This window comes from Psammomys obesus, unplaced genomic scaffold (genome assembly GCF_907164565.1).
Source record: "Psammomys obesus unplaced genomic scaffold, mPsaObe1.curated_primary_1811, whole genome shotgun sequence".
In the NCBI taxonomy this organism is placed as follows: Eukaryota; Metazoa; Chordata; class Mammalia; order Rodentia; family Muridae; genus Psammomys; species Psammomys obesus.
The window spans coordinates 49,351,696-49,369,916 of record NW_026585895.1 but is presented as its reverse complement, the minus strand read 5'-3'; the positions used below and the strand labels follow the sequence as shown (position 1 = coordinate 49,369,916).

Sequence of the window (18,221 nt, the reverse complement as noted above, 5' to 3'; positions counted from 1 at the left end):
CAGGGTAACACATGTTATCCAGGAGGCTGCCGCAGAGGTGAGAAGAGCACCCTCTGCCATTCTGTCTTCCATCCCCTGATGCCCTCTGTAGCTCTCAAACCCTTGTTCTCTGTTCCAGGGCAATGACCAGGTCCGATTTGAACTCACCTGCTACTCATTGGCACCCCAGATCAAGGTAAGACTTTCCTCTTCCTCTAACGGACAGTGAAAGCAGGACATGGACATCTGGGGCGTGACAGGGGCAGTCTTTGTGCTGGTGAAGCTTCTCTGTGTCATTCTGTGGCGCCCATGGCTCCTGCAAAAAAACACCAGTATACAGGAGGTGACGGTCTCTCAGAAGGGCCGAAATCTTCCTAGCCATTCTCTCATCCTGGGGGTGCATTTGGGGGCCTGCGGTGGGGGTCATTTGGCATTCCCTGGGTGCAGGCCAGGACAGCTCCGAGACTCAAGTCTCTTGTTGCTACATTCTGACCCCTTTCTGGACATTTGTGGCTGACTCCCTCCCTGTCTAAGACCCTTCCTCAGGGTCTCACGAATTGGCTGCCTTTGGCATGTCACCTGGCATGCATGCGTGAGTGATGATTCAGCCTGTTCCCCTCATTTACCCTAGCCCCTCCAGCCTTACTGGCCTGGGCCTCTGTCTACTCATCCCTCCACCCATTCATTTCTTCACTCATGCATTTCTTCAGTATTTGCTGAGTGTCAGGATTCTGAAGGACACAGGTGCAACCCCAAGGGAGCATTGCTGAAGTTTCTGGTTGCCTCCATTTTAAAAAATAAAATAAAAGCTGGGTATAATGTGCATACCTCTAATCCTAGCGTTCAGGGGGTAGAGGAAGACAGATTGCTATGAGTTAAAAGCCAGCCTGGTCTACATGCTGAGTTCCAGGCCAGCCAAGATCCTGTCTCAAAACACAGGGAGAGAGAGGAAGAATCAGGGGATATAACCGTTTAATATTTTATTGAATAACACATATTCAAAAAGTTATCCCAATATGGAATCAGCATTTTCCAAACTGCTAAAGAAATTTTTTATGTCCTTTTTTGGTGCTGATCCTCCAGCCCCAGTCTCTGCTATGGCTGCATTCTGCATTACACAACCTCAATTTGAGCTCCTTGTTAAGCCCAGGAGACCTAATCCTTCTCCATTCCCCTGGGCTTCTTCCTCTCCATGGCATGTCTTTCCCTGTCCCTAGCATGGACTGCCAGCTGTCCCCAGCCTGGGACGAAGCTGGCCTGGAAGTGAGCGGTAATGAGTTCTGATACATTTGACCTCCACAGGCCAGGCCTCCAAAGGAGCCCCGCACAGCAGTTATGCTGCAGGGCCGCTGGCAGAGCCCCACCTTCCACCTCTGCTCGTGGTTCTCACAGCCACTCGTCCCCACAAGGCTAACTGCTTTCTGGCTCTTTATTTACAGAGCCAAGCCCAGGGGCTGGGAGGGGGTCCGGGCAGGGGCCCCAGCTAGCTGCTCTCTGGAAGCCCAGCTGAGTGTGGAGTGTGCTCAGGGCCGAGCCTGATTACCTGGGGCTGGGGTTTGAGAAGACTTACCCAAGCACAGCACGCCCCACCGCGCCCACCACACAGTGATATTGCACTGGCTCAGCTGCTGTGTCCTGTTTCTTGGGGACCTGTCCCTAACCCTGCAGGCCAGCAGGGCCCGAGTAGAATGAGTATGGCTGGAACTCTCTCCCACCCACCACAGCTTTGCAGAAGGCTGCTGCAAGGGAAGCTGTGTCATGCTGAGTCACCATGAAGCTCACTGGAGAAACTGAGGCCCAGAGGGACATAGAACACAGACCTCTCTCCAACCCAATATCCTTTCATTAGTGTCCTGACTCACTCCCCAGAAGACATCTTCTGAGGGGCACAGCGGCAGACTCCTTACTCAAGGTGTGTGGCTGGGTGCTCCCTGTTCTGATCTCTTTGTCCTGTCTGCAGGTCATCGCCCCCTGGAGGATGCCTGAGTTTTACAACCGGTTCAAGGGTCGAAATGACTTGATGGAGTATGCTAAGGTAGGCCTCTTTGCCCCGCACTGAGCTTAGGGGGGCTGTTAAAGGCAGCGGCAAACTGATCCCCACATGGTATAAGATGGAACCCCTTCCCAGAAGTGTCCGTCCCCATATCAGCCTTGTAGAAGTGGGGACATCTCTGAGGTGACCCCAGTTCACCGAGCCGGAAGGCGTCGGGCTGCTTGCCGCCATTCTGTGGGAGATAAACTCCTGTGTGCGTGGTGTGGACTCCCAGGGGACTGCCTGGAAGGGGGGCCCTGGACAGAGAAGCTGTTCTCTGCACCTTCGTTACCTGGCCGATCCTAACTGTCCCCCAGGCTTTCCCTGGAGCAGGTAGACGCTCCCAGGCCAATGTCAGACAAAGCCTTTTGTGGTGGCAGCCTTTTTTTGAAATACAAGTTGCAATAAAACATATTAGAAGTTTTACATCAAGATCCTTAGCTGCTCCCCAGGGCACCTTTCTTTTTAGCGACTCGATGGCAGCACTTGACAAACAGCCTCAATCAATCAGACAGGGGGAAAAGCAAGTCGGTGCACACACCAGAAAATTGCTCAGGTTTTTAAATAGCAGGCGCTGGGGCTGGCTGTGCAAGCTCGCTGCAGCCAAGGTGCCGCGTGGTAGGGGACGCTGCGGGGGAACACGGGGCTGCGGGGAACGCAGCCCTGCCCCAGCCGCCAGCATCCCATTAGGGCCCTGAGCGCTGGGAGGAAAGGCGTCCTCCACCATCTGTTGTTTTATTATTAAGAGTCGAGTTTACAAGAGCAAACCCATATGTTGCCAAACAAATCGTCAAATAGTGGTGCTATTAAGGGAGTGGAGGCTGGCGAGGCGTCTTTTTCCTCCCCCCTTGTCTCCTTGATGAAGAAGAATATGAAGCAGTCCCCATCTTTAGGGATAATGAATTACAAGCTCTGTGCTTGGCCTCACTCCCTCCCCTAGTCCTCCCCTAGTTGGAAGCAAGGGCCAGGCCACCCTCTCTGGTACCCTCCCTCCTGGCTCCACTGGACAGCAGCCCTGGCTTTTCCAAGCAGAGCTGAATTTGTGCCCTCCCCCTTTGGGGGGGATTCAGGGAGAACCTGCTTAGCTTCCTCCTCCAATAACTTTCAGAACAGGAAAAGTTTGTCAGGGAAGAATGCGTACCTCACCCTTTTCCTGGGAGCTAGGTTCAGGATGGGGCTATGGGAAAACTTTAGGATATCCAGCCGAAAGGAGACAGCCACCCAGGAAATGACCAGGAGAACCAGGCAGGAGATGAGGAACAGACAGGCAGCTTTGTGGAAAATTCACAGTCAGGCGGGATCTGAGACAGATGAGGGAAAAATCAATGGGGCTTTGAAAACTCTCTGCTTTCAAAACCCTTAAGTAGCCAGGGTCAGAGGGCACTCCGGAGGCACGGGGAAGCCTCTGCCTGGCTTCTGTCTCTCCCCAGACCTAACACCCAGGGTTCGAAACTGTCCTCATCTTTATCACAACTAATTAGAAATAGTAACAACCCGATGGCGCAGGTGTACACTCCCAGTACTGAGAAAGCGGAGGCAGGAGGATCTGCCCGCATAAATTAGTGAAGCCTCGTCTCAAAAGAGAAAGAGGGCTGGGGGTTGTTCATTAACGTGGGTGAGTCCCTGCGCTCAACTTTAGAATACTTACCACTAAAGCTAACGAATGCTAACCCAGAGTTCAACGTGGGTACTGGAACAGTGCCTGCCCCCAACCTACCTGCCCCCGCCTGGCGGCAGCAGTTGTTTCCTATCCTTGGTTTCCCTGGGGCCTTTGGGGTTGGGGTGCTCAGGACAGAGTGGAGTCAAATGGAAGCCCCAGGCTGTAATGTGCAGTGGGCGGCACCTGCACCTCTGCGGAGCAGACCCACCGGCCCTGCTCTTCCCTACTTCCTCCCCACACACCTCCCCTTGCTCTGTGATGGAGCCCAACTGAGGAGGAGGGTGAGGGCCCCACGCCATCCCCAAAACAAAGGCTCCAGGGAACCTGGCCAGCTGCTTTTCTCAGACACCCAGCAACGAGGCAGTCAGATGTCCCTGGCACTGTCTGGCAGAGTCCTGGTCCCCAGCCTGTCAGCACCACATGGAGAGAGAGGGAGTGTGGGGCCTGGAGAGATTTGGGGGGTCTCGTTTCCCTTAGCATTGAGCAGCTGGGAAAGGAAGTACTCTGGCTGCCTATGCTGTTGAAGATAAAGAACGGAAATCTCAGGGCCGCTGTGGCTTTGTTGTGGGGAGTTGTTGTTCTGTCTGTACTGAGACATGGGCCCACTCTGTGCCAAGTGAGGGACTCTCTACATAGACTGAGCTGACGTCCATCTTCCTGCCTCAGCCTCCTAAGTGCCACACAAACCACCCAGCACTGCTTTTTCTTTAAGTTTAGCTAAAGGGGCTTTTCTTCTTTTCTGTTGGCATCACTTTAAGCTTAGGACTGTGATAAAGGACTCTTACCAGCCACCACACCACACACACACACACACACACACACACACACACACACACACACACAGCTTGGTAGAGGGCTCTAGAATCTTAGGCACCAGCCTGTGAGCTAGACGGGCAACCCACCCCAGAGAGACAGTCCCTGAGTGGAGCCAGCGGAGGCTGAGAATCCCAGTGTGACCACAGGGCTGAGAGGCCTGAGAAACACCATCTGGCCTCATCCATTCAGGGGCCACTGACCTGAGCTACTTCCTGAGCTCCGCACCCACCACAGTTGACAGGTGTAGCAGTTTCTGAGCTCTTGCGGGGTCACAGTCTGGGGTCTGTACTCAGGGATGACTAGGGCAGTCACCTCCTCTTTCCCCTGGAAACTGAGCAAGGCAGACCTTCCAGGGCAGCCAGCCACTGCCTAGTTTGGCATCTGGGCAGATCTCCTTCAGCAATAGTGAGGGCCATTTGGAAGTCAAATAGCATCAAGCCATGAGCAAAGGAGGTGGCAGCTGCCTGGGTCTACCTTTAGGGCCTGCAGAGTGATTGCATGGCTTGGAGGGCTGGCTTCCAGGAAGTACCCTGTGATGGAAGCTTCTGTGGGCGTTCCTTTCATTAGGGTCCATATGAAGCGCTGGGGGCTCAGGATAGGTGCCTCTGTGGTCCACTTGTAGCTACACAGTAGATATTTAGACTATTAAAGACCCAGCTCTTGGGATGTGGTCAGTTATCAGTCGCAGGGACCAAGAAATGCTTAGCCAGTCCCTGCCCCTAGCAGCTTCTAAAGTTCCTGGGACTGTGGGCTCATGAAATCTTCTAGAAGATCAGCCTCCATCTTCTCCAAGGTCAGGTACATTTTGCTGTCTTGTGATTGATGAGAGTACCTTTAGTGGCTAAGGCCCTCCTTTCCTCCCTCCCTATGTAGCCTGAGGAAGGAGGGGAGAGGGACATGAGTGGAAGCCTGGGGGGTAACTGGCTCCTTGAGGGATCCCAGGAAGTGAAGGATGACCTTCATGTGCCCTTTTGGGAGCCTCACCTGTCCATTTTGTCTTCACCTGTAGCAACATGGAATCCCCATCCCTGTCACACCCAAGAGCCCCTGGAGTATGGATGAGAACCTTATGCACATCAGGTAAGTCCAGCCCCGCCTGGTACTGAGGAGATGGTTCAGGGGTTAAGAGCACTGGCTGCTCTTGCAGAGGACCTGGGTTTGGATCCGAGCACCCTCATGGTGGCTCACAGCCATCCGTAGCTCCAGGAGATCCAGGGCCCCCTTCTGGCCTCCATGGGCATTGCACACATGTGGCACACATACATACATGCAGGCAAACACTCATACGCATAAAATAAAAATAAATCAAAGAGAGTGAAAAAGCACAGCCCCTCTATTCCAGACTGTACCATGTTCTCTTCCACTCCTATGTATAGGCAAGCCTGGTTTCCTGGGGTATTAGGAACAACTTCTCAAAAAAAAAAAAAAAAAAAAAACTCAAGGATGAAAAAGGGCCTGAGTGGGATGAGTGATGGAGGCCTCGAAGTCCCAGGGCTGCACCCACGACTGAGTGGGGAAAACCCAGCTCTTTCTTGCAACCTGAAGTTGCCACAGCTAACCAGGGTGACTAGGCAGAGAGGAAAGGCGGACCGACTGGGCAGTCCACAGGGTGGTGGGGTGTACCTGATTGTTATGTATAGTTAATTCACCTTTCCCCTACAGCTACGAGGCTGGAATCCTGGAAAACCCCAAGGTAAGAAGCCCCTTTGCCTGGGAATTGGCTGCCTGTGGTGGCGGTCCTCCGCGCTTATGCTGTCTGGTGTATGTGAGGCCTAATGTGAAGTTTCACAAGGGGTCGGAGTAACTGTGCATGCCAGTCTCTCAAACTCTGCCCACAGGCTACTCCACCTGCCCTCTCCATGCTATGCTGAGTCCCAGTCTCCTCTCCTGCCTCCCCATGAACCCCACTTTTTCTTTTTCTAATTGCTGTAGAGATGAATGGTGAAAGGAACCATCTCAGGGAAGCAGAGAGAAAGTATGATTGAAAGACAATGAAGAAGTGATTAAGAGGATGAGGCACTTGTGGGAGGATTCAGCTTGTGCCAACCAGCTATGGGCAGGCACTGGGCCACTGCCTGGATTGGGGGTGAAGCTAGAATCTAATGACTCAAGATGCCAGGCACCAGCCTTCTGGTTTGGCCAGGGTGGGCCTGTAGCCCCGTCTCAAATTTAAGGTTTCTCTCCCCAGGGCCTTTGTTGTCTCCTCCTACTGTACAGAGTGGCGGGGGTGTGGGGGGAGCAGGGCAAAGACTATCATGGGAAGAGAAAAATCTCTTTGTCTCCAGGAGAATGCCTCCAGTTCCTGGCCCAGCCCCATGCCCTGGGTGGCTGCTTTGGGGTGGGTTAGTCTGCTTGAACGACATTGGAAAATTTGGGCAGCTCGGCCTGGGGGACCAGAAGGATGACTGGGGGAGAATCAGCCAGGCAGTTTAGGTCAGGGGCCACATGCCAAGGTGCCAGGGTACCCCCTTGCCCAGGTCTGCACTTCATTGACCTCATCTCCGTGTTCCTCACCCCGGCAGCACCAGGCCCATCCACCAGTCAGTGATGGCTATCTGAGCCAGACCCAGCTCTGGCATTTTCTTGCTTTGATTTCCTTGGATTCTGACTGTGAGCAGTCTCATTTTAGGGGTGGGGAAACTGAGGCCTGGAGCAGTGACTCATCCCTGGTGCAACTGCTGAGTGAGAACTGAAGCTGGGGCTCTCAGTGCCCTTGCCTTCCCCATAACCTCCCACAGGTGGTCATCCTGTCTGAGCCTATAATTCCTCTTGCACAAAGCAGAAAGAGAAAGTGCTTAGCATGGCATGGGACAAGGTCCTGAGGCAGGGGCATGAGGGCCTTGCCTTCTCCTCAGGCCACAGTGAAGATGAAGTATCCTGGGTCTGTTCAGAGCACCTCCTCCTCAAGCAGCAGGAACAGGCTGGACTGGGTATCAGTGCAGAGGCAAAGGCATTGCTGAGGTCACACTTGTCACTAGGCAATGCTGGTGCCCTTGCCCCCCACCGCTCCCCTGGGGACTGATGGGCCCATGGAGCTGCTGCCTGCTGGCCACAGGTTTTTCCAGTTCATGCTCTGCTGACCCCATGACACTCAGGCCAACCACTGCTCATTAGCCAGTCAGTCACACCAAGGGGGGCCCAGAACTGAACCACCAAGCAAGCATTCCTAGGTACTTTCAGGCTAAGCTCCTGTGGGCCAGGTACATGGCTCTTCACTCAGCAGCCTGTGGCTTTATCCTCGCTAGAGAAGCAACACCCGCAAACTGGCCACCTCAGAAATGGGGAAGCAGAGCTGAAGCCACGTGTGCAGCTTGAGGCCTGACACTTGGTGTGACCACCACGTCGCTGTGGACAGATCTGGGTCCCAGGGTTAGCATGTCTCCATGAGGCGCACTGTCACCGCCAGGGCTCGGGTCCTAAGTGCCCTAAAACTCCGCTTCTCACTGCTGTACACGCTCCCCTCTGTACAGTCTCCCCTCATCAAGCACTAGGAACAGGCTGGGCTGGGTAGGAGTGCAGATGCAGCAGCCCAGTTGCTGAGAGATGCCCAGAGTCCGGCCACTCCCTCCACTCTGGCCAGGGGACTGACAACATTGTCCTCTATGTTGGCTTGGTCATAGAGGCTTTTCCCCATCCTCCAGCACCCAGATGCTTTTGCTTCTCTGTCAACCTGCTCCATGCAATGACACCCCCCCCAGCCCTTCCCCTCCCTCAGGGGGGAGCACCGAGAGCCTCAAGGGGCCCCTCCCCCTCCCCAAAAAAGACCCGAGGTCTGCGAGAGGGGAGGGTTTGAGGCAGATGGCTGAGCCATTTTCTGCCTCCGCCAGAGCTGATTGAAGGGCAATGAGGCAGCTAATACGAAGAAAGATAGAAATTTACTTGCTTTAACTTCATACGGCCCACAGTGAAAGAGTTCATTCAGCCGCCGGCCGCCATATCTGATGGGTGAATAAGCCACCCCCACATCCATCATGCCTCTACATCACGGGTTAGTTCATGGGCCATTTGCTGCAATCTCTCCTTCCCTGGCCCTGCTTCATGCTTTCTTCTGCTGCTCAATCCCAACTACCACCTCTCTCTCTCTCTCTCTCTCTCTCTCTCTCTCTCTCTCTTTCTCTCTCATTCTTTCTCTCTCACCCCCCCACCCCAACCTAGATGACATTGGAAGTGAGCCCTCCTGCTGGGGTGGATAAATGGCACCAGATACTCAGCAATGAACTATTTGTCATTTGAACTGGGCTTTTAGGAGTGAGAGTTAAAAAGAAGGCAGGCACCCGGCGCGCTTGGAATGCAAAGCAAACATTGGTTTATTTCTATTTAGTTATTTGATGGAATCAAGGCTGTCAGCTGCCCACCCCTGCCCTGACTACTGCTATAGAGTATGTGAACTTGTCCTGTCGAGAGGACCTTCCTGCCTCTTGTGTCCTCCCCAAGACATCCATTTTCTACTGCTAGGTAGTGTGGCCAGAGAAAGGACAGGTTCAGAACTGAAGTGGCTGAGTCACAGCATGACAGGAGTGGGGGAAGAGGAGGTTTGAGTTAAGCCAGAGCTCAGGGAGCTCTGGGCAGGTAGGGAAGTGACCGTACAGCTCTACTAGTCACCCTGAGGTCCAGCCTCGGTTCATTTACTCTGTGAGCTGAGCCTCAGACCTTCCTATGCCCATGGAATGGTGGTCTTTGCCCTGCCTGGAGGGCTTCTGGGAACATGGCATTTCTCGGAAGTCTGCTCCATGTTGAATGATGTGACTCTCAGCCAGATGCATCAAACTGTTTCTCAGCCCAGATTACCATAGCAGCCGGGAAGAGGTGAGGGGCTGGAAAGAGCACTGAGGCATGTTTTGGACCAGCCACTTCCCAGGGCCTTACTTTCCCTTTGCTTCCTGGAGGTCTCCTGCTGGGGAGTGGTTCTTAAAGACCCTTCTCGCCTCTCTCAGTCTGTCTTCAAGGCCACCCTGAATGCTATTTGTGTCCACCTCACAAATAGCATTTTAGGGGAGGTGTGCTGCCAGCCCACACCTTGGAGCTCAGTAGTAGAGCGGGAACAGTAAACCTTGCCCCTGGGTGTGGCACCAAGGATTCTTGAAATACGACCCTTCTGATGTTAAGTCCAGGAGGGCTCTGGGAGATAAGGCTGTTGGTCGCTCCAGCACAAAGCTGATGGGTAGAGGGCCCACAACAGGTAAGTGGCCCTGTGGCCTCTTCTGGAGAGAGTCACAGTGTCCATTACCAGGCCGACCCTCCACCTTCAGAGTGAGTGACTCTTCACACCAGGCCTTGCTGAACATTAAACTTTAAGACAGTATCCTTTCCCTAGAAACAGGATCAGTGAGGTACAGCCACTTTCTAAAGGCAGCACAGCCTGACATTTGGCTTAGGGATATTTTCCACCATCCTGAAGTTGAGTCTGGTGGTAACCCCAGCACTTGAGAGTTAGGGGGCAGGAAGATCAGAAGTTCAAGGCCAACCTGGGTTACACGAGGCCCTGTCTACAAAACCACACAAAGCAAAATTCCCCACAGTTGTCGAGGTCCTCCGTATCTCTCCTGTCACTTGCTGGGTGGCAGGAATGTTTGCGGCCGGGTAGAGCATGGTTCCTGCAAAACTCAGCCGTCAGGGTGCCTCCCTGCAGCCTCCATTTCTGCCCCCATGGACGGGACAGCAGCATTTGTTTCTACTAGGCAAGGCTGCTTGGAACTCCAAAATGAGCAGTGGCGTGTGAATGAGCTGAGGCTGTGAAAGAAAAAGCCAATGCCTGCGATTCCCAGATGTCAGCAGGTGGACAGAACAGCTGGGCACAGGATGCCCCCAGGGACGAACTTGAGCAGTCAAGCCCAGACACCACCCCCACCCACCCCCATCCTCATGGTGGCAAATATCCAGGCTTCAGGCTTGGGTTCAGGGAAAGCTAGAGCCTCTAGAGAGGAGATGAAATTCCAAGAAAGTCTTGGGCAGCGAGCAGCCCCTCTGCCTCTGCCTAAGGAAGAGAGGCCCATTTTCTAACGCACCCAAGAAAAAATATACATAAAGGTTGATGTGTTTTCAAATGGTTTTTGCCTTGTTCCTCTCTTTTCTCCCTGTGAGTATTAACCTCAGGGACCCCAGGGACGGCTCTGCCCGCTGGAGCACCTGCTGGGGTCACGCGCAGTCATTAGCTTTGCGGTCAGTGCAGAATAAACCCCAATTCCAGGCACCGACGCAAGCGTGCATGGGGCTCCCAGGAAGCCTGTGCATCTCGGTCCTGTGGAAGTCGCACTCTTTCCTGCCTGACTTGTTTCTCTCCTGCTATTCTGCCTCCAGCTGTGGGGGCGTCAAAGAAAAAGATGAGATCAAGTTGAGGGGAAAAATTGTCTGATTTCTTGAGCCCTTTGTTTCTCAGGCCCCTGGCAGGCGGGGCCTGCTGGGAGCTGGAAGTGCACTGGGCCCACTGGCTGATGGGGAGGTGCCAGGGGCCAGTGGTCCTAGACAGGGGCAGGAGGCACAGGCCTACAGGAGGTAGGAAGCAGGTATGTTGCTTGGTGTGGCTCATGGTGGATGTCCCGAAGTCCTGCTTCTTTCTCTTTTAGAACCAAGCACCACCTGGCCTCTACACAAAGACCCAGGACCCCGCCAAAGCACCCAACAGTCCAGACGTCCTGGAGATAGAATTCAAAAGAGGTATGTGCCCAGCCATCAAGAGTGATGGGTCCCAGTTCCTTTCCTCTGCCTTCCTGGGGCCCAGGCCCTCTAACTCCTTGCATTCTTGGAAGCTAGAGTGCAAGCAGGGGCTTTGAAAATTCCCAGCGCTGTGAGCCTCCAACCTTGGGAGGTAGGTTTGCCGGGCTTCACTCTACCTCGTGGGCATCGCATCTTGGCAGGAGAACCTTCTGTCCCAGGGTAGCTTTTCAAAAGTCATTCTCTACTTCCTTGAGTCTCAGTTTCCCTTATAAACTGGGAGTGGGAGTACCTGCTCTTTTCCTACTATGCAAGGAGGTCTGTAGGGAGGGTATCCAGCCAGATGCTGCTACCAGGAAGTGCTTAGTAGAGGGAAGTCAGCTACAAAGCTGGCTTTAGGGACTCTGAAGACTCCACTGAGACGGATCAAGCTTGGCTCATTTAACTTATCTGTCTGGGGTCTCCAGTTATCTGAACTCAAGATCCTGCCCCTCTGCTTCCTCTCCCTTGCCCTGAGGAAGAAATTGGGCATACTCATGCCTGGTGATTGGAATAGAACCCGAATGAGAGATGGTATGAAGATACAGGGGAAGACATCCAGGAAGGCTTCCTGAAGGAGATGGTACCTAGCAGGAGCTAGAGGACTCATGAGCAACACAAACCCAGACAGGGAAGCTAGCAATCCACTATGTGCACAAACAAGAGGGACTCGGGCTTTCTTCAATGTACCTCAGAATTGAAGGACAGGCTGGTGCAGGGAGGAGCGAGGCTGGAGATCAGTCGCTGGGGTCCCCTGGCTGCTATGACCTTGCAGAACTTCACCTTTCTGAGGCTGAGGTGTACATGCCTGTAAAACAGGCTGAGAAAAGGCTGTTTGCAAGGTACCCAGCATGATGAGTGGCCAGAGTGAGGCTATGATACTGTTACGGGTCTCCCAAGGGGCTGTCTGACCTGCCAGTGCCTTCTATGTGCCTCTTTAATTGTGTCGACTTACGTGACTCGCTACCCAGGGACCAGAGAAACCTTGGTTGGGACCCTAGACACAGTGGAAGCCTTGGGTCCTCTCCCAAGCCCTCTGTTGGGTGCAACGGGCCTCCTTGGAGCTTTACTCCAAGCAGATGGTAGGATGGGTCATGCCACTCTGCAGGCCTCTCTCACAGACCCTCCAAACCCCTGGGAGCTGTGAGAGCAGAGGGCGGGAGGCAGGCAGGAGGTGGCAGAGGGTCGCGGGCACCAGCCTCAACAGCCCATCCTGGAAGAGCAGGGCAGCCCCAGGCAGAGCTAAAGAAGAGCCGGCTATCTGAAAAAGAGGAGGGAGGAGCCCTCCCTGGCCCGGTCCTCATTCACTCTCTAGTTAATTTATTTGAAGTTTTAATCTAATTATTAACTATTTTAAAAGCTAAGAGGCTTTCTCCGGCGGCAGCACCAACAATGTCAACCTCTCCTCCCAGGCAGGCCCCATCCAAGGCCCCAGCCTTGGGTGATAATAGGGCCGGAGAGGGAGAAAAAGAGAGAGGCGAGGGGTAGGGGGTGGCGAGGGGGCTTAAGGTTCATTATTGGGCAGACTTACATTTAATAGCAATTTACAACCAAGTTATAAAACCCCTGGAAATGGGGGTTAAGAATGGTGAGCCTGTCAGCGCCCTGAGCGGAGCCCCTCCAAACGGCGCCTGGCTAATAAAGACTCCAAAGCCGCTATTGAGCCCTGATTGGCACCCGATGGCTCGCTACATGGTAATGAGCCAGGCAGATGGGTGGGGGATTAGCCGCCAACTTTGAACAGCTTTTCTTTGTCACTGTTACGGCTCTCTTGTTAGCCCCCTAATACATTTATTACCCATTTCACACCGCTCGAGAAAATGCCCCTCGCTATTCAAAGTCAACCCCAAACCCACCCACCGCCCCCTCCCCACCACCCCCCTCGACACGGCCCCTCCCTGGCCGAGCCTCGGCTGTCTCCCTCCTGCCACCCCAGACAACACATCCCAGAATTCAAGGATGTCTGCTGGAGCGGGCACCACCCCAGCTCATCCATCAGGTGGCTTTCTGAGGGTCTGAGGTACAAGGTTGGGGCTGAGAGGTTCATATCCACCTGGCAAGCGTGGCCGAGAGCTGCTCAGATGCGAGTGTGTGCCCGGGAGCGCACGCACACACACCTCGGCCAGGCGGCCCCTGGGTAGCTGGTGAGGACAGAAGGTGCTCACTGGTAAGACAATGGCCAAGCGTGAAATTCAATTAGTTCAGGGCCTGGTTCCAATTTCACAGCCCCTAAATGCTAAAGGGGCAGAGAGAATGGGAGGGAGGGGGCGAGCGTTTTTATTGCATTTTTCCCTTTCATTCCAGGGGGCTTTCTCGTCCCTTCTCTCCCCCCAGCACAGGGCTTTGAAGGAGTCATTCGGACTCCATATCTGTCACATCCATTTAAGGCGATGTGGGTGGAGGGAGAGGGTGGGGTGGTGGGTACAGGCTGCTCTGCTGAGCCCCAGCCTGGAGGCCCACTGTCCTCTCTCTACCCCAGGGGTCCCTGTGAAGGTGACCAATATCAAAGATGGCACTACCCACCACACCTCCTTGGAGCTCTTCATGTACCTGAACGAAGTTGCGTGAGTGTCCACAAACATGCCTGGTCCCCCCAGGACTACCACCTCGGGCAAGCGCTGGCCTGGCTCTGTGTGAATATCAGTCGGTCACAGCTGAGGGGTTCATGACCTGGTCTAGCTGTTTTGGCCCTGTAGACATAGAGCCTCCTGGACCAAGGGTGTTGGTTTGGCAGGAGAGTTCTGGTAGTCTCTTTAGACCCACAACCCATGAAGACAAAATCTCCAAAGCTACCACCAGCTCTATGGTCGGTCCAGCTGGGACCGCAGGCCTTTGGCTGTGCCAGGCATCAGGACAAAGAGACACGAGTCCTTAGTAAAGGATAGGCCAAGCAAGTCCTGGCACAGAGGTAGCAGGTGAAGCAGGTGGCATCCAGGGTGACCCGGACACTCCCTTTTCTTTCAGGGCCTTAGTTTACCCACATGTCCACTTGGACCTGTTTCGCTGGCTCAGTCTTAGAGCCTGAAACAGAACAAATGCCAACATGTAGCTCCTCAGCCAAGCCAAAGGCACCTGCTCAGTGGGTGGCCTCTGTCCCCAAGCCTTGTGGCAGCACCTAAGTCCAAGTGACTCGTTCCTTTCCAGGGGCAAGCATGGAGTGGGTCGCATTGACATTGTGGAGAACCGCTTCATTGGAATGAAATCCCGGGGTAAGTGTCCATCCGTCCCCTTAACCCCGGGCCTACTTCGGCACCCCAGGAGACACTGATACCCTTTGGGCAGAACCACCCACCCCACAGCGGCTTCCCTTCTTTCTCTCACATCCCATGAAGTGAGGACTGTGATGAAGTGGGACTGTGGCCCTCAAGCCGCCCCCCCCCACACACACACACACTTCCAAGGGTGCCGAGAGCGGAGCTGCCTCTAGAGTTGGGAGGGGTCTGGGGGAGAGGTTGGCCTGGAGGTCAGGCAGTCTTGTGTCACAGGCGGGCCAACCAGGGTAAGAGGCGGACCGTGCAGGGCCAATTTCGTGGTCATTAAAGCACTTCTCCGGGCAGGCAGCAGAGTGGGACTCCTGCCAGGGAGGGCGCTATGAGCTGCGCGCAGGAACCCTGAACAGGCCAGGCCACTTCAGGCGTGCCTTCAAAGGCATTTGCTAGGGACAGATAGGCCCTACTTTTCTAAAGCATGGCTGCCACCATAGGACTATGGGACCATCAGACCCCCTTTTTTTGGCTATGGGATGGAGAGTTAGTCCCTGGGCTACAAAGAGTTGGTCCCCAGACAGATGCCTTTGTTTTTTCATGACTCCCTGTCAGTCATATGTGTGTTTGTCTGTGTGTGTGTGTGTGTGTGTGTGTGTGTGTGTATGAGAGAGAGAGAGAGAGAGAGAGAGAGAGAGAGAGAGAGAGAGAGATGCCAATGCTGCAGTGTTTTTAGGGGGCTCTTTCTCCTAGTTTTCTCCTAATTTTGGCAGGTAGGGCCCCTGAATTTGGCACCCAAATGTTTAAATACCAGTGACGCTGGTAGGAGCTTCAAATTGCTTTGCTTCCAGGTTGATTGGAGAGGATAACAGCCAAATAAAGTCAGACCAAGGTTCATCTCCAGTCTTGGTCCTTGGGGACATTTTAAGATTGAGATCCCTCTAGGTCCCAATAGAGCTGATGGGCAGATATCAGCTGTTAGAGAAGATGTAGACCCAGCTTTAACTGGCCTCTCTGGGCCTCAGTTTCCCCTGTTGTATCTAGGACTGCCTCTAATATTTGGGGGGTGGGCTGAGCTGAAGTTGCCTGTTCCCAGGGTTTTCCTCGTTCCACATTGATCATCCGTGAGAATCCACACAACTGCAGCTCTCTTGAGAAGGCCTTGTAAAGAACAATATGCTAATGAGTGTCTCCTTTCATTCCCCGGCTACCTTTGTCTCTTACCTATTTAACATCTGATTAAATGTCCCTTTGTCTCCACCTGCCCTTGGGAGCCACACAAAGGAATTCCTCTGAGGCAGCTCTAGGGGCCTTGGGAGAAACTAGCACCTAGTTTTACAGATGGGGAAACCAAGGCCCTGAAGGGGCAAGGGCTCACTGCAAGCACACACTGCCAGTCAACAGCCCAGGGAGGCATGGGGAGAAGGCCTAAGAGCCTGGGCTGTGGAGGTGGACAGGTCTGGTTCAGACTCAAGCACGACAGTATGAGCAGGTTCAGTGGAGGTGTTCCCACCATTGGCCTCCAGTCCTCCAGGGAATTCTGGGTGAGCACAAAGGCAGCCTTAGTGTGGCTCAGGCATGTCAGACACTAGTATCCTTCCCATGCCGTGGTGGATGTCTCTAATTGCCACACTGTCCTGTTGACTCCAGATGCAGCGCAGAGCTGCTGGTAGGTACTGCCACGCTGGAGTAGTCAGGCAAGAAAGCCTAGAGAAGGTGGCAGTGGATAGCTCCCAACTGGTTCAGTGTGTGATAGAAAGAGAGGGTAGAGAGGAACAGGGTGTGCCCAGCTGGCCTGGTGGTGGATCAGCCTCCTGAGCCTTTACTTCTTCACCTGTGCAATGGTTTGGGAGGCTGTGTCTTTGAGGTCTGACTGCCCTCCTGATTGAGAAACCCTAGAAGACCCACAGCATGGAGCCAAGTGTGTCCAAACCTCACCAGCTCCCTGTCACCACAGAAAAGCCTGGAGTGCAGTCCTCAGCTCTGCCTAGACATTGCACGGGTATCTGGGCAGCTGTCCATATAAACTTGGGATTTTACAGTCTTGGGAGAGAAATTGCTGTGTAACCTTAGACAAACTGCTTTCCATCTCTGAAACACCAACCTTCAAACGGAAGGGCCAGCCCAGGAGATCTCTCCAGGAGTTTTCACACTTAGTAATTTTAGTGTATCCTGTTTTTATTTCTGCACTGCAAGCATTTCTGTGTGAGAAAGCAAAGGCAGACAATTAATGAGGGTACTATGGACTCCCCTTGAGGAGTTTATTAGATGTACAGTGACAGAAGCACTGTTAATCGTTGATTATGTTGAGGGCAGAGCTGGGGTTTTCAATGTCTTGGTGTGTGTGGAGGACATGTATTGATTTTACCAAGCTGGTAATTGACATTCATTAAGAGCCTGCTTTTTTCTTAGGGAGCAGGACCCTAGGGAGTTGGGCAGCATCCTCACCCTGGATCTGGGTGGCCTGGCCTTGTGGGGAACCACGGGGTCAGGACTTCGGGCTGTAGATGGAGTGCCTTGGCTGTATTGTGGCTGTTCCCATCCTTGATATCACATTATCTTTTTAACTCCAGAGGGGGGCTAATTAAGTGAAGTAAATGAAATCAGTGGGGAGGAGAAGGAGGAGGCAGGCAGGAAGGAGCCCGGGGAGGAACCTGTGTCTGTGTCTGTCCCTGCCTGCCTCTGCGTGCCCTTTACCTCCCTCCACTCTTCTCTGACCTTCCCTTCATGGCTGCTCATTCACACTCTTCTCCCGACTCTGGCCTTTTCTCCCCTTCACACTGGTCCCCCAACTCCCCACAGTAGCTTTCTTCCCTTCCTAAGCTGTATTCTTTCTTTCATCTTCCCATTCTTTCTTCCACTCACCCCCTGAACTTCATTTTCAAAAGAGTAGCACGCTTGCCCTTTTATCTAGCCTCCCTGCTCTCCCTCCCAGAAGCTGTACATCCATGGAACATTTACAGATGGACAGCAAGGGGACACTTGTGAAGCAGAAGACAGGGCTGGCAGGTCAGGGACCCAACCTGATCCACAGGATGGGCCACCTGGGCACAAGAGCCTAGAGAATAGCTTAGACTCCCGCCCTGACTTGCCTCTCATCACCATGGCAACCGCCTCCAGCCTTGGCCCTGGTACCTAAGAAAGACGCCCTGGGGTTCCAGTCAATCTATCTATCCTGTCCACCTTCCCATCCACCTTCCCAAACTCCTTCCCCTGGATGCCCGAGCCTCGGGTCCAAGCACCCTAGCCCCTAGCCTGCCTCCTGCAGGTTTGGTAGGGGCTGTTCAGTTCTACCAGATTTCTCAGCCCAAGCCCACCAGCAATCTTGGCAACTGATGAGAAGAATTTGAGCTGCTGCAGCTGTGCAGTCCCCACCCTTTCCCTCTTGGTCCACTCTCCTCCTCCCACCACCCCAGCTCCTTGGCCTCCCCAGCCACTCCCACCACCCCCCTTCCTAGTGGTAATTAGGGTGTGATTGAAGCTGCTCCACACAGGGCCGCTGACACCTCTGTCTTTCCCGTAAACATGGGGAGATGAAAATAGACACTTGGAGCCGCGGTGCGTGTCACTCTGAAGATGTCTGTTGTCTGTTCCACAGCAGCGCTGGCTCAGCTGTCATTTCCCCCTCTTTTCGAGATGGTTTGTATGCCGACTGTCAAAAGCCCCAAATCCATAGTCTTTTAGAATCAGGTTTCTGTCACCGATTTTTTTTTTTTTTCAGAACTACACAGAAATCTTCTGTACCCCCTACCCCTGCCAAGAGAAGGGAGAGCTTCCAAGCACACACACAAACACACCCGCACACAGGAGCAAAAGCTAAAAACAAGCCTTTGATCAGTCA

At 53.6% G+C, this 18,221-nt stretch overlaps 1 protein-coding gene across 2 annotated transcripts in view; it reads left to right on the top strand.

The window, feature by feature from the left end:
- Ass1 (argininosuccinate synthase 1) overlaps positions 1–18,221 on the top strand; it is a 46,868-nt gene that overhangs the window by 15,217 nt on the left and 13,430 nt on the right. For both annotated transcript variants that reach the window (XM_055599813.1, XM_055599814.1), the window contains 7 exons: positions 119–175; positions 1,940–2,014; positions 5,497–5,567; positions 6,150–6,180; positions 11,051–11,141; positions 13,657–13,741; positions 14,322–14,386. In XM_055599813.1, the coding sequence (XP_055455788.1) occupies positions 119–175; positions 1,940–2,014; positions 5,497–5,567; positions 6,150–6,180; positions 11,051–11,141; positions 13,657–13,741; positions 14,322–14,386 (475 nt within the window). The remainder of the gene's footprint in view (positions 1–118; positions 176–1,939; positions 2,015–5,496; positions 5,568–6,149; positions 6,181–11,050; positions 11,142–13,656; positions 13,742–14,321; positions 14,387–18,221) is intronic.